The sequence below is a fragment of the Theropithecus gelada genome, chromosome 11, assembly GCF_003255815.1.
Source record: "Theropithecus gelada isolate Dixy chromosome 11, Tgel_1.0, whole genome shotgun sequence".
NCBI lineage: Eukaryota > Metazoa > Chordata > Mammalia > Primates > Cercopithecidae > Theropithecus > Theropithecus gelada.
In genome coordinates, this window is record NC_037679.1 from 122,265,731 (window position 1) to 122,287,521 (window position 21,791).

General features: G+C 34.0%; 1 protein-coding gene across 10 annotated transcripts in view; it reads left to right on the forward strand.

Annotated features, from left to right (window-relative positions):
• Window positions 1-21,791, forward strand: part of CCDC91 (coiled-coil domain containing 91) — a 398,587-nt gene that overhangs the window by 55,866 nt on the left and 320,930 nt on the right. For 9 of the 10 annotated variants that reach the window (XM_025403285.1, XM_025403279.1, XM_025403278.1 and 6 more), the window contains 2 exons: window positions 11,861-11,904; window positions 14,049-14,127. The exons of the other annotated variant lie outside the window; for it this stretch is intronic. Coding sequence is in view for 8 of the 9 variants with exons in the window: in XM_025403279.1 (XP_025259064.1) it covers window positions 11,875-11,904; window positions 14,049-14,127 (109 nt within the window). In the remaining variant the exon portion in view is untranslated. The remainder of the gene's footprint in view (window positions 1-11,860; window positions 11,905-14,048; window positions 14,128-21,791) is intronic. 10 annotated transcript variants of the gene reach the window in all.

Here is a 21,791-nt window from a genome sequence, read left to right on the forward strand (position 1 = left end):
AATGATCCATATCAGGAAAAAAGAAAGAATTAGATTTCTGCTTCCACCATATATAAGTACTCAAATACAGATTACTGAAATACTTAAATGTCAAAAATAAAATTTCCTTGTAGTAAATAAAGGTATATATCTTTTATAGACGGCAAAGGTTTTAAAAAATAAGACTAAGAAACTGATAAATTGTTATTAAAGAATAGATTAGGAATTTCTATTCATCAAAAGGTGCCTTAAAGAAAGTGGAAGCACATGCTATAAACTAGAAGATGTTTGCAATATACACAGCTGACAAATGATTAATATCAATAATTATTTAAAAAAATTTATCCAAATCAATTAAAAACACAACACAGTAGAAAAATAAAGATGTGGATAGGTATTTCACAAAAGAGGAACCACATATCATTGATAATCATATGAAGAAATTTTAATTTCATTAATGATCAGGGAAGTCAAATTAAGTACAAAATGAGATGGTATTTAAAACCAAGTGTCAGGAAGGATGAAGATTTAAGGGACCTCTGTATTTCTGCCACCATTTTGGAAAGTACTTTTTCATTTTCCTGTGAAACTAAACAGACAAATGTTACAACTTAATGATTTTACTCATAGGCATATACTAAGGGAAGTTCTGTGTATAAACAAAAGTAGATGTATTGAAAAATGTTCACAGCATTTCTGGTCTCAGTAACAAATCCTGTAAACTACCCAGATGTCTCTTGTTAGGAAAGTGGCTGAATAAACTTTGGCATATTATTAATATAGCTAGCAGCCAAAAGAATGAATAATAGCCATAATAATATTAACAACATAATATCATATGAAAAGGTTAGGTCCTCCAAATTTATATACTGCAGGATACTCTTTAAAAATAGTTCAGATAAAAGTAATATGCTTTTTGTAGTAAATATAGAAGAGATGAAACTTCATTCATTTGAAAGTAAGGGAATGATGAAAAAATAAGGATTGTGAGTCCAGATAAGCACAGGGAAGATTTATATATATTGCAACTTATTGTCAGGGTCTTCAGTTTCATGTTGTCAGCACTGATTTTACTGTGATTACTATGTAACACTTTATTATTTGTTGTATAGAGCACATTCTTGTGCCTTGATGTGATATATTTGTAGACTTTTTTTTACAGGACATATTTTTACTTTTAATCATTAGTACCAATGCAAATCACAATTTTGTCATCATGCTTATTTTGCTTATATGGGGGACTCCAAAGATCATATCCCATAGAGGCATGTATTTGGCATTCTTGTTTTGAAAGAGTTGGAGTTGAGATTGGCATGATAGTTTTAGGGTCTAAAACAGTTATACTGTGTAATGAAAGGATTGGAGAGCAGAACGACAAGAAGTAAGTTCTGGTAGTTTTCAAGAAATAGTGATAGAGATCCAGGCCACAAAGATGGTCACTGGAGGAGACAAGAAAGGATGAGTGGGGAAATTATATAGAATTGACTAACTTACCTGCTATGGTGTAAAGTGTCAAGTGAAAAGTAAAATGTGACAGCTGGGTTTTCCATCCCAGATGGATTAAAGAAGGATAATACTATTGACTGAAAAGAACAGATTGAGGAGAGAAAGTAGTTTGTGAAGAAGAGGTGAACTTGGCTATAGTAATAGTGTAGTTTCATATATTTAGACTATCTTAGAGTGTAATACCTTAGAAGTCCTCTGGTCAGCCTGTTCATTTGACATATGAGGACACTGTGACCCAGGGAGGTGTAGTGATTTGGCCAGCATCATATGGTTCAAACACAAATTTCTGTATGATTACAGGATATGGATCTGATGGAGATGAGGATGATAGCAGCAACTAGGTTACAAAGGTGCATTAATTATTGTGAAGAATTTTTACTTTGTAAAATAATGACAAGCCATTGAATAAAGTTTTAAATAGGAGGAGTATTTAGAAGGAACACTTGGGTAGCAGAGTGGAGAATGGACTAGAAAGGAGCAAAATTGGAAGCAGAGAACTGTTTACGAGGTTGATGCTATACCAGATGAGAGATAATGGTGGCCTTGCATAGGGTGAAGGTATTGGGGATTGAGAGGAGTAGATGTATTCTAGAGGTATCTGGGATAGCGGTCCCTAACCTTGTTGGCACCAGGGACTGGTTTTGTGGAAGACAATTTTTCTATGAACTGGAATGTTAGGGGATGGTTTTGGGATGAAACTGTTCTACCTCAGATCATCAGGCATTAGTTAGATTCTCATAAGGAGCACACAGCCTAGATCCCTCATATGCACAGTTCACCTGTAGGGTTCGCGCTCCTTTGAGAATCTAATGCTGCTGCTGATCTGACGGGAGGCAGCGCTCAGGTGGTAATGCTCGCTTGCTGGCCACTCACCTCCTGCTGTGCAGCCTGGTTCCTAACAGGCCAAGGACCTAGACCGGTTCGTGGTCCACGGTCTGCGGTCCACGACGTGGGGACCCCTGCTCTAGGAGATAGGATTTTGTGATTGATTTTATATATCGGGTGAGAGAGAGAAGTATGAGGCAAAGATGACTGCAAGTTTTCTTCTTGACCAAATGTGTTGTAGAGGTAGTGGCAATCACTGGTCTAAAGACCCCTGGAGGAAGGGTAAATTTGAGGTTGGTGGGGGTGATCTTGAATTCAATCTTGAGTTTTGGTTGTATTGAATTTGAGGTGCCTGTTAGATTACAAGAGAAACTATTCAGTTGTCTCTTGGCTATATAGATCTGGAGCTCAGGAAACACATCTAAATTAGAGATAGAGATACCATAGCTTATGTTTGTAAATGAATCCAAAGATGTGAATGAGATAGTCCAGGGAGTGTATCTAAAGTGAAAAGAAAGGAAGGGTTAGGTTGGAGCTCAAAATTTAAAGGATAGGTAGAAGAATCTGCAAGAGAGATTGAGATAAAGCAGTCAGAAAACTAGGAAGAAAGAAGGAAGGAGTATGATTGTCTTATATAGCATGAAGTGAGAGTGTTTTGAGAAGAAAAGACTGGTCAAATAATGGTAGTGTTCAAGTAAGACAAGGAATTGTGAGTTTCTTTTTGCATAATAAAAAGGATGTAATTGGTTGCAGGCATGAGATACAGGAATAGTGTCTGAAGTTGAGCTGTGAAAAGGATAGGACTGTGGTTGGAGGACACTGTATTTGAGGAAGGTTTTGTTTTTGTTTTTGTTGTTTCATTTTTAAACTGTAGGACTTGGAGCATGTTTCATCGTTAATGAGAAAGAGCTAAATAAGAGGAGGTTGAATAATTAAGAGGAAACAATTGAGAGAGCCAAGTCTGAGAGCCCAGGTTGCTGGGAGGGTTTGGGGGTTAGCCTTAAGTAGGCAGAAGGGTTCCTTTCTATTTGTGAGCAGAATGAGTTGTAATAGCTGAGTACAGATGCTGGTAGGTATAGTTTTGGTGACAAGAAGTTGAGGGACTTCTCTTAAAATGCCTTCTGTTTTCTTTGTTTAGTAGGAGGCCTGGCTACTTGCTTTGATTGCAGAAAGGAGTAGAAAGGCTGGAAGTTTGAGGAGAGCTGGCAGTCTTTGAAATAGCTTTTCTTGAGAATGAGAGAAATAACTTTAAAGAAATACTGAGTGTGTTGGGCAGCACTGTGAATCCAGCTGAAGAGGGGAAACATGAATTTTATGTGATTTTGTTCTGATAGTTGTCCGCAGAAGACAGGTAATTGGATATTGTTGGTGGTTCCTGGAGTGGGAGGGAGGTGTTATCAGTTGCCTTGCAACCACTCTGGATTCTGAATCAGCTGAGGAATAGAACCAAGAGTTGTATAGGAATCAGAGTAGCAGCTTTATTAAAACCTGGCTTGGGCCTAAAGCTGAAATGAGGTCTCCCACAGGTTTTCTTCTAAATTAAATTTACCCATCTGGTCACAGGCAGAATAGCTAAAAAACAAGTCTCCATACTTAAAGAATGAAGTTTTTCCCTGGTGAGCTTCTTTATGGGAGCTAAACTACAAGAACAGTATATTGTTTGTAGGCACTAAGTTCCCAGTAAGGAGCTCAAAGAGGTTGTACTTTGCATGCATACTAAATTTTATAATTAATCTTAGCTAACAGTGACACTTAGGGATGTTTTGCTCTTACTATTATTATTACTTTTTTTTTTGAGAGAAGAGGATAGAGAAAGGACTATAGTACTTCTTCAATCACATTTCCTTCTATTGAAAACAGGCCTGTGCCCTCTTTTAAAATGTGAGGAGAGGAAGTAGTATATCTTATCTCTAGCATTCATTGAGCGATGAGATTTTGCCAGATAAGAATACAGTTCATACAGTGAGACTTTTGAGTTGATAGAGGGATAGCCCTGTAAAAATGTTCATTTTTTTGGTTAGGAATATACAACTGGCCCCTGAGAAGTGATTAGTTGTGGAAAATTTGTGTAGACCACTAAGATTATGAGAAGGCATACATTTTTTGAAGGAGAAGATAATGAGATAGAATTAGAGGGCTATCAGTCTGGGAAAAGATTGCTATTAAGGAGTTGGAAGTTGAAGACAACCAAAGAGGGTGAGGGTAGATATAAGGGTTTGGAGAGTAAATGTCTTGTTGTTTTTATTTTTGTTGTTACTTTTTGGGATGTGTATGTTTTCTGAATGAAGGTTGGTAAAGACAGACTTAATTGATAACAGATGAAAATTATAAAGGAAAACTTTTCGTTAGTAATAGTTGGGATGTTTTCCTATTGGATTATTTATGAATATAATGTTTTTTAGGTAATAAATTTACACCTCAGTTTGTTTTCTTTGGACTTGTGATAATCTGCCACTGGCAAAGGTTCACTGGTAGTAGAATTTATGGTATGGCAATACTTCTTTAATTCATCTTCAAAGGCAGTTTCAAAATTATTAACCCCAATAATAATTGGATACTTGATGAGAATATAAAGTAGCAGTGTAATATCTTTTAAGATATAAGGCTCAGGTCTTAATATGGGTAGAGCTATTTTAATGCTAGCAACTGGGTCCTCTAGTGCCCAAGATCCAATGTAATTTTCTTGGAAACGTAAGAGGAAAAGGAAGCCATGTGGGAAGTGTTAGCAACTAATTTGCTTTCATTCAGTCATTTATTCTGAAGGTATTAATTCAAAAATAATCTTTGAGCCCTTATTATGTGCTAGGAACTGCTCAGTTCAATTGCTGGAGGGTAAAAAAAAAAAAGATGAATAAAGGATCTCCACAATACCTCCAAATTTCTTATATACTTAGGTAGATAGTTACATTTTCTTGACCCAATAAGCCTGAAATTCTGATCTTACATATTTTGACTCTTCTAATTATCGCAGTCTTAATTGCTTTCTATTCTTAACTTTGAGGTTTGAGAGTGAGTGTGTGTGTATTTCCTTTGTTCTGTTTTCTTTAATTTCTGTTTGCCCAGAAAAGTCAGAAAATAAAATCGCTTCTAGGAAACATGGCATTAAACAGGATCAAATGGAAAAGTATTATTGTGACTGTGAGGATGTTAGCAAGTAGTTTTCCAGATCAGATGGAGATTTAGTTAAATGCTAAGTGAATAGTGTTAACTAATAGGATATTTGGGGATGATCAGATAATTTGGGTGGTCTCTTGAGATTTTATTTTTTGAAGTCAGTTATCAAATGTCTTTTTCTCTATTAGGCTTTTTTTTAGACGGGGAGAGGTGCAGGTTGGTTAGGTTTTGAGCAACTTTGGTGTCTAGAGATACAATATTACATTTTGTATGAATATTTGTAATATGGGAAGATGTTATAATGGAGACTATTATGAAAAATCCTAATTTATTTGTTGAGTAAATGCAAATGTAAAGCATTTATGTGTTTTATGGTTAGTTTTGTAAAGAAAAACTTTCTTGAGTTTTTCTCAGAATATTTTGATAGAACTAATAGGTAGTTGGCTCATCATGCCATGTTGTTTCTTTGTGCTCATAGTTTAAAATTGTAATAAGGCTTGCTATGAAATACTGCTGTCTTCTGTGTCCTCCATGCTTTTCCACCTTCCTCATCTCCTACATACTGGTTTCTCCGTTTTCTTTCTTTCTTTTTTTTTTTGAGACGGAGTCTGGCTCTGTCGGCCAGGCTGGAGTGCAGTGGCGGGATCTCAGTTCACTGCAAGCTCCGCCTCCCGGGTTCACGCCATTCTCCTGCCTCAGCCTCCCGATTAGCTGGGACTACAGGTGCCTGCCACCTCGCCCGGCTAATTTTTTGTAGTTTTTTAGTAGAGACGGGGTTTCACTGTGTTAGCCAGGATGGTCTCCATCTCCTGACCTCGTGATCCGCCCGCCTCGGCCTCCCAGAGTGCTGGGATTACAGGCGTGAGCCACCGCGCCTGGCCAGTTTCTCCGTTTTCATTTGGTTAGTTCTCTGGTCACTAATTCAACTCTGAATTTTCCCCTAATTGTTTAAAATTACACTCATGGTGGTAAAACATACGAGCTAGTCTATTTCATTTCTTGAATACATCTCTCAGGAGCTTTCTGATCTGCTCCAATCTAGACTGGAGGTATCTCTTCTTGCTACATAGGTATTGTGGAACTCAATTCACTGTTATTCTGGGATAAATCCCTTTGCTTTTCACTTTAGTAGAATCTTTTCTAATCCTATGTCTTTTTCTTTCTTGTCTTATTCTCTTGGTTTACTCCATAGCTTTTAAAGGAAGTGTGCAATAAAAATTGTTTTGAGACTTTACAGATGTAAACATGACTTTATTCTTCCCCCAATTATATGTTGGTTTGGCCGAATATAGAATTCTATGTTGTAAATCATTTTCCTTCAGAATTTTAAAAGCATTGGTCCGTTGTTTTTTAACGTTCCAGTGATGCTGTTGTGAAGTGTGAGACCATTATGTTGTTGATCCTTTGAATGAAGCCTGTTTTCCCTCTGGAAGCTTGTAGGATCTTCACTTTGTCTCTGCTGTGCCTTGCTGTGGGTTTTTGTTCTTTTTTTCTCTTGGATACTTGATATACCCACTACTGGATATAATGCCCTTTTGTTTTAGAAAATTTTCCTGAATTATTTTGTTGATGATTTCTTTGCTTTTGTTTTCTCTTTTCTGTCTTTCCAGTACTCCTAGAATCCTAATAATTAGGTATTACATATCCTAGGCTGGATCTTGTAACTTTGTTTTTACTCGGACTTTCCATTTTTTTATCTTATACTTTTTTAAAAGAAAATTTCCTTAATTTTATTTTCTACCCTGCAGTTTTCCATTTCTGCAGTTATATATTTTTTTATTTCCAAGGCCTCAGTCTTGTTGTTTACTCCTATCTTAATCATCTTCTCCCCTGAAATTAGGGCATCCTATTCTTAATTCATGGATGAACTATCTTCTGTTGTTAACTTTCTGAAGATACTATGGTTTTGTTTTTTTCTTTCTTGGATAGTTTTTGTTTATTTCATCCTATTTTTCTTTTATGGTTTGGTCTCTATTTTTTTCTTCTTCTTCTTCTTCTTTTTTTTTTTTAATTAGATACTTTCTTCGTTTCTTTGGTCATCCTTGATAGTCTGTTCACATGTAAGAGTGAGGCACTAATAAAGTAGCAAGCACTTACATAATGCTTAGAATGTATCAGATACTGTTCTAAGTGCTTCAAATATTTTAACGTATTTAATCCTTGTACTGACTTGAGGAGTTAGCTATTATTATTTTTGATAGATGAGGAGACTGAGGCACACAGTGTTTTAAGTAAAATGCCCAGTGTACACAGTAAGTGGCAGAGCTGGAATTTGAATCCATCTATCTTAACTCTATAGTCCCTTCTTTTAACCTTTATACTGTTCTGCCTGTTACTAAAATTAGAAGCTAATTGGAAATTTGGTGCTTGTGGGTGGGGTTTGTCAAAGTAGTGTTTCGTGAGTGAGCTGTTTCTTTGTGGAACATCTGATAAGGTCCTTTTCATGGGTTGATTAGATTAATCAGAGAAGAATCTGCAGCTCTTCTGATAAGGGGTTTCAGCGCAGCTGCTGTTGTTTTGGTTGCTGAGTAGTGAAAGATGACTGGAGTTACTGGTCTACATATTTAACCACCCTCTCCCCTCTCCAAGATATAACTTCACCTAGTTCACCTGTGTTGATATCTTCCTGCCTGGAGACCCTCAGCTTTACCCTGTCCAGGGAGCGAACCTCCAGTTTTCTGGTGTGGTCATAAATTGTAGGTTACCCAGTTGTGCTACAGATTCTGGGAGGGGTCTTAGCGTATACCTATGACTCCTAATTTTGAGTTTCACTTTTCCCTAACTTTCAGTACTGCCCACTGCTGAGCCTTTTGAAGATTCTCTTATGTATTCATAAATGTGATTCTCATTTTTCCAGTGACTCATTTTCCTTGTATTTGCTTTGAAATTTCTTGCAGTTTTCTCATTTCACATTCTCTTTGACCTTGTTTTTATGCAGAAGCCAACAATCAAAAGAAATCTTTGTTATCTTAGAGGCATACCTTTCCATAAAGATGAATAAAATGTGTGTTTTAATGTGCCATTTGACAGTTTCTGTCAGATCTTTTTCAAATGTCTTATTCTACCTTTGGCATTTAATGATGCTTCCAACAAGATATATCATCTTCTGAAAATCTTTCTTCCTACTTTAGAAATTTTTTCTTCTCTCTTAAGACTCTTTTACATCTCGTGTTATTTGTATTTGCATGCTTTTCTTGCACTCTGCCCTCCTCCCTACACCAGACTATAAGTTCTTTGAGGACCTTAACTGATACAGAATTGCTGAATAAAAGTTTATAACATTGTATATTCTGTATATGTTTTGTCCTTTTATGTGTCTTTCTTGTAAAACATTTTTAGAATATCAGCAGTGTATTAAATATTGATACTAGCAAAGTAGGGAATTAATACAATAAGGCAAAAAAAGAGATTTAACTTAGATGTAAAGAAGTCTGAGAATTGTTAGAACTTGATATTGTGAAAACTTTCAGTGTAGATTCATAATCATAATGAAGTATACCCCTGTCTTTCTGCCATGACACAAAAGAATGAATTATGTAATCTGTTAATGTTTTGGCCAGGCTTATGATTCTGTAACTTAGATGTCAGATATATTTGCTGTTGCTACATTCTTATAATATTTGTAGTTTAATGGGCTATAATGTTAAATGCCAGAATATTCTAAAACACTTGATAGGAATGAACTTTAGATAAAGTAAATATTTTAAATGTATTGGAGTAGCTAAATACATAAAGCCCACATTTGTATATTTCCTTTTAAAAACTGTTGATTTTTGTATTTTATGAATTTCATTTTTACAAGTCAATGCTGTTAATTTTCTCCTATTTAAAATGCTCAGAAATAAACTATTGCAGGAATTGAAGTCTAAATTATTTGGAGAAAGATTATTGCTTTAAAAAATATTTTTCTAGTATTATACATTAAGAAACTTGGGACATATTTGCTTTTTAAAATGTATTAATATTTCTTTGAAAATAAAAGGAAGACTATCATCTGCTTCTTTGTTTGTTTGTTTTTAAGATGGAGTTTCACTCTTGTTGCCTGGGCTGGAGTGCAATGGCATGATCTCAGCTTACTGCAACCTCCACCTCTCAGGTTCAAGCAGTTCTCCTGCCTCAGTCCCCCAAGTAGCTGGGATTACAGTCATGTGCTACCATGCCTGGCTAATTTTTTGTATTTTTAGTAGAGACAGGGTTTCACCATGTTGACCAGGCTGGTCTTGAACTGCTGCTGGCCTCAAGTGATCAGCCTACCTCAGCCTTCCAAAGTGCTGGGATTACAGGCGTGAGCCACCGAATACGTAAAAGTTGCTGGAGTCTGGAAAATATCAGTGGTCACTAGTATGTTCTTTTGCAGAGCTAAATCAGAACTTAGGAAACTGACGGTATTAAGTTCATTACCACAGTCAAACAAGCTGAAATGATTGTTAGACGTGGATATTTTTATTTTCAAATTTTCTATCACCTTACATATAATTTATTGGGAAGTGACTTAAGAAAACACATAGAAGCATTACTCTAAAAATTCCATTCTTTTGAAACCATGTTGTTTCAGTATAGCATATGTAGATGCTAAAGATGTTTTGTTTCTTGAGATTCATGGCATACATGTGGGAAAGAGAAAGTTGGTGTTTATAGTTTGACTTGGTTAATTCTTAATGTCCATATCACTCTTCTTTCATAATTTCTTCATAAAAAATGTAACCACATACAGATTTCTGTTCACTTGCAACACAAAATAATGTGAGTTCCATTTCAAACTAAGCATCATCAAAAGTTTCTGAAAGTCTGGTTTATATTTTTTAAGTGCTATATGTGGATGACCTGCTTAGTTTTAATTTTTGGAGAAATACATTTTATAAAAAATTCTCATCAAATTGCTAAGATTGTGAGTAATGGTAATGATACCATGATTATATTCTGCTTAATTTAATACCTTTCCTATTTATAATATGTTTCTGTCTAAATATACATTTTTTAGTGTCATTACCTACTGAGTTTCTGTGAAAATAATTTGCTTTGCCTATTAAAAGAGTCCTTGAAGTTAATGTTTTCACTGTTTTTTTCTTTGACAGTTTTTTGAATTTTGTTTTTGAAGGTGTTAGCACTAGTTTCGAGAAGGTAAAGCACGGATATAGATGACTACTTAAAGCAAATGACCTTAGAAAATGCCCTTAAGGTTATTGTTTAACATATAGTTTAATATATATAGCTATTTGTATTTTAGAAGTGGGAAAGGATTGTTTTCCTGTAATCAAGTCCATCTTGTATTACTGAGTCAGGGAAACTATAATTAAACATTTGGGTATGTTCACTTAAAGTTTTCTTTTTAATTTAAAACATTGTTTTTTTAAATTAACTTTTAGGTTAAGGGGTACATGTGCAGGTTTGTTACAAAGACAGACTCCTGTCATGGGAGTTTGTTGTACAGATTATTTTGTCATATGTTCAGTTTTGAATGATAGAAAAAGAAACCAATTATTATTGACTAGAGTATTACTTGCAGGTATAGATTCACAGTTATAGGTTCCAAATTGTAAATTAAGAAACAATCTATATGAGAACTTATTTTTCATTTTAATATGTACTTCCTGTTGCTAATTTCACCTTTTCAGGTTTTTTAGTTCTTGTATGGTTTGTTTGATAAAGCTGCTGCTCCTTTTTTTTTTTTTTTAAAGCCTTGATACTAATGGTTTTATCATTTCATTTTTATGACACACATTTAGGCCTAAAAAGGCAAATATTATTTGAATGCTTGTCTCTCTTACATACTTTAAGAGTAAAGAAAAGAGGAATTCTGGATTTTTTTTTTTTTTTGTATTTTTCTCATCCCTTATCTCCCATGAATACATGACTTGATTTATCTTGATCAGCCTAGTAACTTGCTCCACATTTTTCCAAAAGTGCAAAGCAGTTTCAGCTAAAAATACACATATCAAAATGATCCAAAAGTTGTGGCCACAGCTCAAAAATGCTGATCAATTTTGAAAATCTAAATCAGCGTTGGCCCTGAAACCGAGGGAAGAACCTTTGTGGTGGGGGACAGATTTCCAAAAACTCACCACAGTCCTGTTCTTAGCTGGAGTTTGTGCTGATGTTGCCAGACAACTGAGGAATAGATGCAAAAAGCAGGAAGCATTATTGAATTGAACGCTAGTGCCAATTTGGGAAAAGCAAATTAAAATGTAAAAGAATATTTTTCCACTCCTGGCATCTCAACATAAAATGGCAAAATACATGGTTGCTGAAAAAGTTACAGAAATTGCTAATTTTGCCAAAAAGTAAAAGCCAATTGCAAATTCTTTTTTGCGTTAAAAATGCATAGACAGAAAGAATTTTAATTTACAAATAAATATATATACTTTTAAGTTGGAGAGTATTTTGACATAAATGACTGTGTGTGTGGGCGCTTGTTTCAATATCTTATATTTTTCAGGTGCCACTTGAAGAATGGATGATGATGATTTTGGTGGTTTTGAGGTATGCACTGTTATTTACATTAGTTTGTTTTAACTTTGTGGGATTACAATGGAGTAAACTATTTTGAAAATGTATTATATTTCATTGGCATTCATGATCTTTCCTTGATCATTTTAATGTAATTCTGGAGTAAAAAGATGAAATCCAGAAAAATTTAAAAAACTCTCTAAAAATTAAAACTGATGTATTATTATAGAACATTTGGACTTGCCCATAGGAATGGTTTAAATTGAGGTAATTAAGTGCTACCAATTTAAGCACTAAAGGAAAGATTTAAAAAATTGTCATCAGATGATTTTACTGGGATACATGTCTATTAGGAAATACTTGTGAGATGATGGATGAGTACTAAAGATCTTGTCACATATTTGCATGGTTATACCTGTAATGAGTTGATTTAGTATATTAAGTACATAGCCTTTTGGTGGTTATAAAGTTAATTAGTATGTTTGTATTGTTAGATTATTGTAGTAGGTTAGGAATGGATACTTTGTAAGTGGAAATAGTTAGCTGAAGAAACACTGTCTTTTCCTTAATCCTTTTCAGTATGTGTTCATTTTATTGAAATATTTTATAACCCAGTTATTTTTATGGAGCCAGTATAGTCTTGCAGGAAAATCTCTGGATTAGGAGTCAGGAGGCCTGAGCTCAAGTCCTGGAACTACCATCAAGTGAATGCTGTGATTTTTTTTTTTTTTTTTTTTTTAAAGAATTTTACCTACTTTGGATTTGGTAAAAAGGGAATTATAAAAACTAGGGAGTGTAATTAATGACCTTAATAGGATAAATAAGATGTTAAGTATATATTCAGTGTTGTGAATTTCATCAAAGAATGGTGTGAGGTTTTTGTTAGGATCTTCTTCTCTTTTGCTGATCTTTAAAATCAGTCAGTATGGATTATAGACATGCCTGTTTTCTCTGTTTCATCTAAAACTGGTTTTTGTTAAAGCACGCTTTGTATGCTTTCTGGATTTTGCTTAATGTTTTGGGTTTTGTTGAGTGATTGAATCTTATTTATGTTACTGAAATGTAACATTTATTTTTGTTAAAATGCCTTCCATTTTGAGGAAAATGTATGTTTCAGTTACCATCTGGCTTAGTTTATTGTTTGGAAGTTGTTATTTGAAGGTTACAGTCTGGCATAGTCTTCTTTATTTAAACCACACTTCATGTATTATTTAGGAAGAAAACACAGTGGATAGTGTTCTGTAGAGTAACAGTATTACACTTTGTTACATTCATCAAATTGATTCCTTTCAATACTGCATAGGTACAGGTTAACCAATATTACAATTTAATTGTAGTTATTAGGTTTTTTTTTTTTTTCTTTCCACATCCTGCTGTATAAATAGGGAAGGTCTCTACCCTTGGTTATATAAAATATGTTCATTTTTCATAGTTGTAGAGAATAGCTACTGTATTCTGTGTCACTTAGCCCCTGTATCAGATTACCCCTTTTAACTTCTCATTAAGGCGTTGGCAACTCAATGGAGAATACAAACTGAAATTCTGGCTCTAATTTTTAGTAGAAAATTTGCTGTGACCTGGGCATCTAACTGACAGAAAACTCTGTGCTCTTACCTACAAACTCAATATTCAGTAATTGTTACAAAATAGGACGGCTTGTTAATTGAAAACTTGAGGTTTAGGAATTCTCTAAATATTGAATGCTATTAATTCTAGGTAGTATATTATTCAAGACAGATGAATCTTATTTCTTTGAATTAATCTCTAATTGGGTCTTGTGCTAATTAATTAAAAGGATTTGGTGTCTATATATTTTTAAAGACAAATATTTTTTCTACATAGATGGTTAAATGTGGTAAGTTAAAATACTTAAATATAAAGTTTACAAGTGAAAATGTGATTAAGGATATATAAAATAAAAATTTTATTGACTAACAGTAGAGTTATTTGAATAAGGAAGGAAAATTTTTACTTGAAGATAATAAAGCATGGGTACTGGGGGTGGCGAGTCATGATAGGAGTGGTAGCAGTAAAGACCAAAAAGCAATAATTTAGAGGGAATATGAAAGTGTCTGGTGTATTATAGAAGATATGCCTGTAGAACTGGAATGCTTGATCACTTAAATAGCATTTCTGCTTTTCACATCTTCTAAAATAATCTTGCCTTTGTTTTATAGGCTGCGGAGACTTTTGATGGTGGAAATGGTGAAACTCAAACAACATCTCCTGCTATTCCTTGGGCCGCCTTTCCTACAGGTATTGGTATCCAGGAATTAGGTTGTTTTTTTTTCCCGTGTAACATTTTTGGCTATTCTTTGAAACCCTGTTTCTCACTTTTTTTACTTGTCCTTCTCTGATCTGAAAAATGGAGTGATCCAGATTTACTCTTTAGGTTTTTAAAATAACAAATTGTGAATTATGTAACACATTTTGTTGAGGCCTGATTCTAAAGATGATGTCAGGAACATTAAATGAAGTTAAAATACAATTTACATTTTTCAATTTATCTTGGTTTTTGGAAGGTGAGGTGCCCAATAACATTTTTAGGTTGTCCAGTTCATTAAAGACTCCTTTTTATAGTCCAAAAATAATTTATCATCTCCAACATATTTAAATTTCGAAGTGTGTTTGCAATAAAATCACTTAAAAGTATTGAAAATTAAAATTGCCTTCTGAAAATTAAATACAAAAATCCATTATTGACAGATGTTTCTTGGAAGACTTCATGTTTAATATTAATTTATGTCAAAAGAGTATTTTGAGCTTTCAGAGTTTTCTATTAAATCTGTTAAAGTTATAAGATGAAAGTATTTTTCTTCAGCAGCTCTGCCTAGACCTCAAATGTTACAGTTGTTTATTGTAAAATATTAATCAAGTGCTTATTATGCATTAGGCACTATGGGGATATGGAGATGTATGGAATTTAGTCTAGTCCTTTACTTCAGGGGTAGATAATGTAGGCAATGGATATTTGCAATATGAAATAGATTTGTCATTTGGGAAGAATGATGATTTTATCATCCATTTATTTAGCAAATTCTTATTTTCATACCTGGTCTGAGTCAAGTACTAACCTGGCAGCTGGAAATATATATATATACACACACACACATATATATATACACACACACACACACACACACTCTTATATAGTTGATCTGGTCTCTGAAGGGTGCATATAATTTCCATAGGCAGATATGGGAGAATGAGGAAAGATTTTGAAGGGAGAAAGATAAATGGAACAAAAGTGCAAGTGAGAGAAAGGTGATGGCATTGTTAGGATGCTCATTCTTCTTTGAGGGCTGTGTGTTATTTCCTTTGCTGGGAATTGTCTTTATTGCTTCTCATTGTGTTCATTTCTACTCCCTTACGATACTAACTCCTGTGTTTTAAAAGTATTATTTCTTGCTTTAATTTTTTTTTCTGGATCACCTTCCCAGCAAACCTTCCGATGTCTACATGCACCTATTATCTAACTTTCATGTTGGACAGCAAGTTTTGTGGGTTAGCCACTATGTCTGTTTGTCCTGTTGTTATGTCTTAAATATGGGGCATAGTATCTGGCTTATAGTTGGTTCTCAATAAATATTTGTAGGATGAATAAAGAATAAAGGGAATAAGTGAATTACCAACTGAATGAATGAACAGATTAGGATGGCATTGGAAATGGATAGGGAGAACTGGGATAGTAGATTATTTATATAGTGGTTCAGGATTTTTAGTGTGCTGTCCTGCATTTGTTTATTGTAAAGTAGGCAGAGCAACTGTACTCTTTGCATTGTGTGGATGACAGAATGGTTTTAAAAAGTTTTATCATTTGATACACGTAACTGTGTTTAGGGATGGCGTGTATTCTTTCAGATTCTATTTCAGTTCTTTTTCAGTAACTCAGGTTTTTTGGAAAGAGTTATCCACAGGACTGTGTGGATGTGACAGTGAAGGAGGAGTTAAAATTGATTTTTGAGGTTTCACGTCTTGATTCTGAAAGAATGGTGTTACCATGAACAGAAATAGAGAATTTGAGACTTGGTTTGGGACAGATGGGGCCTTAATGAATTAATGTTAGACATGTATAATATATTTAAGGGACCTGAAACTCAGAAGAAAGGTTCGGGCTGGAATTCTTGGTTTAGGAGTTTTCCCGTTGATAATGACACTTAAAGCTGTAGGAGATTGCTGGGAAGAGCAGTACATAGATAGAATAAGGTTCAGTAATTAATTTGGATGTTCAAAGGTGGGGAATTAGGAGGAGGTAAAAGAGGTCTGAGAAGTAAGGGGATTTTGGGCTAGTGCTGCAACACAGAAACTAGAAGTAGAAAATTTCAAAGAAGCTATGGGCACCTCTCCAAAGGCATTAGAGAGGTCAATGAGATTGGAGGCTGAGAAAAAAAACCATAGATGGTCGTAAGTGGCTTTTGAGGAATGATTTCAGTAGATTGGAAGTTTAAGGCAAATTGTATTTCTTTACTTTTTATGAAAGCATAAACAGTCTCTTTTATTATAATAATAAGGTGGCAAAGTTCTAAAGAATTGTATATTATGAGCAAATTAACTCCTGTTCTCTAGGAGTGAACATTATCTGTCACATCTGCACATGTCTATATATTAGTGGGTAAAATACTCAAACCTTCGCGAAACTAGAATTAAAGGACAAGTCATCTTGCATACACACACACGCACACACTCACACTCACACACTCTTTTTTTCCCTTACTCCCTTTGAAAAATTAGATCTGAAGAATTAACTCTTTCTGGATTTTCTCAGTGACTTGCAAAATGGAGAATAAGAAACATGGCTGAGGGCTGAAGTTAAAGACATGGTACATGTTTGCTCAACCAAAGCTGTCTTTTTCCTTTGTTAGTTTGTCTTTCTCTGCCTGGAGAAGTCTGTCTCTGATTCAGGTAGTTGGAAGTTGTTTAGGTGAGTGTGATGTGAACAGCTTACTTAGCATAATAATGTAATCATTTCCACAGTAAAGACCTGAGAAGATAGGAACCCTTAAGAGATGTAAGGCAGATTCTTTTCAGTTTAAGAAAAGAGTAATTTTCTCCTTTTTTTCCCACCTACCTTTATCTTAGCTGTCTATAATCCATATGGAAAATATTTTAAAAAGAGATGATGATTAGCCAAGCTTTACCACAGCTTAAAATCCAAGAAGAGAACCAAGAAACATTTGGTTTACATTTTAAAAGTTTTTTGGGGAAAATAAAAGTCTTCATTCTTGGGGTTAGGATAAAGGATTTTGTTAAATAAAGAGTGAGGTGGGTTTGGTGAGCCTAGTGATTCTACTGCTTCAGGACAGGCGAGTAGGTGGAGGAAGATTTTGTGATAGCAACTGGGATAATTAATGTATTTCTTAAAGTGTCTGTATAGCCTGCAGTTCTGTCAATAGGTTGAGGTACCTCAAGACATGCATCTTACTGTATATTAGCATTATTTACATAGTGAACTCTTAAAATGCTAGCTTATAGGCAATGTTGATGATGAAATTAATGAATTGTCAGTAAGAATAAATGAAATGTGCATGCTGATGCTTTGTACAAAGTATTATCTCTAGGCCTGCATCTCCTTAAGTTATAGTATCTAACCTGTAAAATGTGTCTTTACACCCTTGTTATCATAGAAATTGGGGAATGTAAATAAGAGATGAATGAATATGAAATTATCAAGCTCTTTTCCTATTTCATTTACTCTCCATAAACATGTAGAAATTATTACTTTATTTTAGTGAAAGCTATCCAAGGAGAATTGCCTTTCTTTAAGCATTTTCCTCTCTATTTCATAGCCTAACCCTCCACATTGCCTTCCATGCTATTCCGCTTGAAGCCTGTAAGCCAAACTGTGATCCACATAGTGTTCCCATGGTCTGTTCCTATATTTTTGTCATTGCTCCTGATTGTATTACTTACCTCATCTTCCATCCACTTACTTGAGTCTTACTTTTCTTTCAAGAAAACGTATGGAGCTATCACTGACTTTGTTCTGCATCTCATTAACTGCTGCTGCTTCTGAGTTTACCGTTCTTTTATTTCTGTACCAGTTGTTTGGTCCTTAGCATATGCTAATTTGTATTTTTAAAATTTGTGGTAAAACAAATATAACATAAAATTTGCCATCTTAACTATTTTTAAGTATACAGTTCAGTATTGTACATGTAAAACTGAAACTCTGTCTACCAAACAACTCCCCATTGCCCTCTCCCCTCAGCCCCTGGCGACTGCGATCCTATTTTCTATGAATTTGACTATTCTAGATACTTCATAAAGTAGAATCATACAGTATTTGTCATTTTGTAACAGGCTTATTTTACTTAGAATAATGTTCTCAAGGTTCACCCATGTGGTGGCATGTATCAGAATTTACTTCGTTTTTAAGCCTGAATAATATTCCATTTTGTTTCTCTGTTCATTTGTTGATGGACACTGAGTTGCTTCTGCCTTTGACTATTGTAAATAATGCTGCTATAAACATGGGTGTCTAATTTGTATTTTTAAAATATTTGATCAGTATGACTCCCATCTCTTTATGTCTATGTTAGTCTGAGATTTGGAGGGCAGTGACTGTGTTTTAAACCTGTTGAATCCTATATATCTAGCATAGCACTGTGCCTTTTTAGTAAACAATGTTTAGTAATTATTTCTTGCTGAGTAGAGCAGATTTACTTTGTTAACTCTTCTTATTTTTAATTCTTTGGGGATAATTAGTCTTTCTATCATAAGTTGAAAGAAGGCAAAACCAAACTTGCCTTCAAAAATATGTTAATCTCAGAAATCTTGGCTAATTACTCAAAGAAGCTTTTTTTTTTTTTTTTTTGGTGCTCAATTAACTTTCCTCGTCATTCTCAATGCAAACATATGACCTGGAAATCTTGATTAATAAGAGCAGTCACAGATTTTCTGAAAGAAAGAAGAGCTGTTTTGGTGACCTTTTCTCATCTCTTACTTGGTCCTGCTGTATGCCAGTAGGTAACAATAGAGACTAGACTAAATATTAGTTTAATATATTACAGATCTAGAAGGAATAAGAGTAGTATATAGTTCTTTTGCGTTCTTTTTTTCTAACTTATTTTTCTAAACATTTTTTTCCAAAGAAAAATAATTTCCAACTTTGCAGAGCATCTAACATAAGAAAGTTTTTGAGTTGGCTACTCATAGCACTGTATTTTATTAAAAAATTAATAATTTTTTTTGGCTAAGAAATCTCTTTTAAAAGAAATTATTCTCAAGTAACTGTCTTTTATAAATGTTCATAAGGGTAGTAATGCTCTACTTTTTAGTAAACTAATAAGAGCGGAGACTTTTCAAAATGAATGGCTATCTTCTTATATACAAATATATATGTATGTATTTATGTATATATGTGCATAATAATATAGGCACATGTATATATATGTAGATGTTTATGTGTATGTGTATATATTCTGATTTCTTCCTTTTCCCTCTCCAATGTAAATTCTCAACCTGTACTGATTTGAAAGGACTATATCATGACCTTGCAATTTCTAAGAACTGTTAGTCTTAGTTTGGTATTACTACATGTTTTTATTTTATTTTCTCATTGTAGCAGACTCTAAGTTTCAGAATCCATGGAGTTTATTTAAATTAATTCTTTGGTTTGTTTGTTCATTTGTTCATTCATTCACTCACTTAGCATACGTTTGAAAATGTACTGTGTTTCAGACACCAAATGCCATGTGCTGTGCACCTTATTTCATTTTCAGTGATGTCATATAAAAGCTGTCATCTAGAAGGACAGGATGTTTCATGAAATGTGTTGTTAATATTGGCAAACACTTTCATCAGTAACTTTAAGTTCAAATCTTTGATAGCAGCTACATGAAAAGAATATTATGTCAGAAAGTGTTGTCATGTTGCCATTGTGTACAATGTGGGTGGTGCTGTTTTAGAGGCAAAGAACTGTTCACTTTTTATGTTTAACTGTATAAATATAAATTGTCTAGAAGGCGAGGTGGGAGGCAAAACCTTGAATAGTGTCCTTTCTAATATGTTTCTAAGTTCCTTGTAGCACTACACAGACCACATTAGAATGCATTGACCATCAAAGGGAAAAAACAAGCTATCTGGATAGATACTTTAATCCAAATTAGCTCCTTCCAAACAGCTTGTATAGAGGGCAAACTAAACTGTCTGTCACAAGCTGACCCTTTAGAAGGAATAATGGGAATTGGACCAGCCGATGTTGAACCAAATAACTTAGATGTGGTTCACTTTGCATCTGGAGCTATTTGCATACAAAGCCAACAGGAAAGTTCAAACATTTTTCTCAAGACATTGGCAGAGAGAAACCTGCAAGACAGATGCCTTTTTGATTTCATGGTTCAATTTTTCCATTCTCCATTCTGTCCAGGAAAACCTAGGACAACAAATCGGTCATTTTATTAATATCCCGTTACTCTCCTTACTAACCCTGTTTTTCCAGTAGAATCTGTGTTACACATCTATGAGAGCTCAGAACCTGAGTCCACAAATTTTTGTTTGAGGAAAAATTGTTTCAGTATTTTTCTTCAGATTAATCTGTAGTTTGTACATAGTAATAATCAATGTTAATCAAATTCATTTGTCTGATTTATATTTGAGGTAAAATTTGAAGATGACTTACTACATAGTCACATATGTGCATTATAGTAGGCAATATAGGTAATGCTTAAAAACTTTCCATCTGTTTTTGTATCTACATTAGACATTTTTGTCAGGACATAAACCAGATTTCTACTGAAGTCTAATAATTTCATAGTGTCTTTACAAAGATTATTTGAATAGAAAATTGTCACATACCTTCTTTTCGCTACGTCTTGTATATTCTGTTTAACTCCGAGGTTATTAACTCACGTTCTTTTACTCTGGAGCCAGTTTTTAAAAATGATGCCTAAGATGATAGCTTCTATAAAGCTGTGAATTAGTACTGTACATATAGATACTAGTCTTGATGTGAATTTTCAGTAATTTATTGTAGTTCATGTTTTTATTAATGCATATTATAGGAAGTATACAGTGTTATTTGCTATACTTCTGAAAATGAGGTTTATTATAGTGTGGGTTAGAGTCAAATATCCCTGTTGTGGAGTGAGGAGTTCTGTCTTTGCCCTCAGCTAACTATGTAACTTCTGTGAATCTCAATTAGCAAATCTATAAATTAAAGGACTAGATGATATCTAAATAATTCTATGATATTTTGAATTCTCAGTTTATTATTTTATTTTATGGTCGTTGTTATCTGTAATATGAATAGCTTTTACTAGGTGAATTATGGTGCTTGGTTTAACTGTGTGGTATAACTGACAATACTAATCTAATAAATGACAGTGGTTCTAAAAACAGAACACAAATATTAATGTGAAGAACTATAATTCTTAAGAGAAACCTTGTCTTTTTCGGTATCTTTTAACAATCAATTACTGTTCACATTGCTTTTTCTTACAGTATTTTATAGTACCTTTGTCTTTTCTATCTGAATCTGAATTTGCTTTTTAAAGACTGTGGTGTGCATTTTAGGATATTTTAGGATATATTTAGAGAAAAGTAAAATAGTTTAAAAATGGTGCCATAGGGATTTTCTGATACTGCTAAAAAATGAAGGTTGGGGAATGAATATTTTTTCTATAATATGAAGATAGTGCTCTGACTCTTTATCATTATAATCCTAAGTTTGCCCCCACCCCAAAAAAAAAAACTGGAAATAAAACAAAACTTAGATTCTATTTGGCTCAGTAACAGTAGGAATGTTGCCTACCATTCTTACACTAATGTATACAGTTCTAATCAGCTGTCCATCTTGAATTACATTTTTTGGCCTCAGAAAAGATACTTTTTATTGTTTTTGAGAGACAGACACATACATATATATAGTATAAGGGTATGAAAGAAAAGGGAAATAATGCAAAAGATATACAGTGAAAATT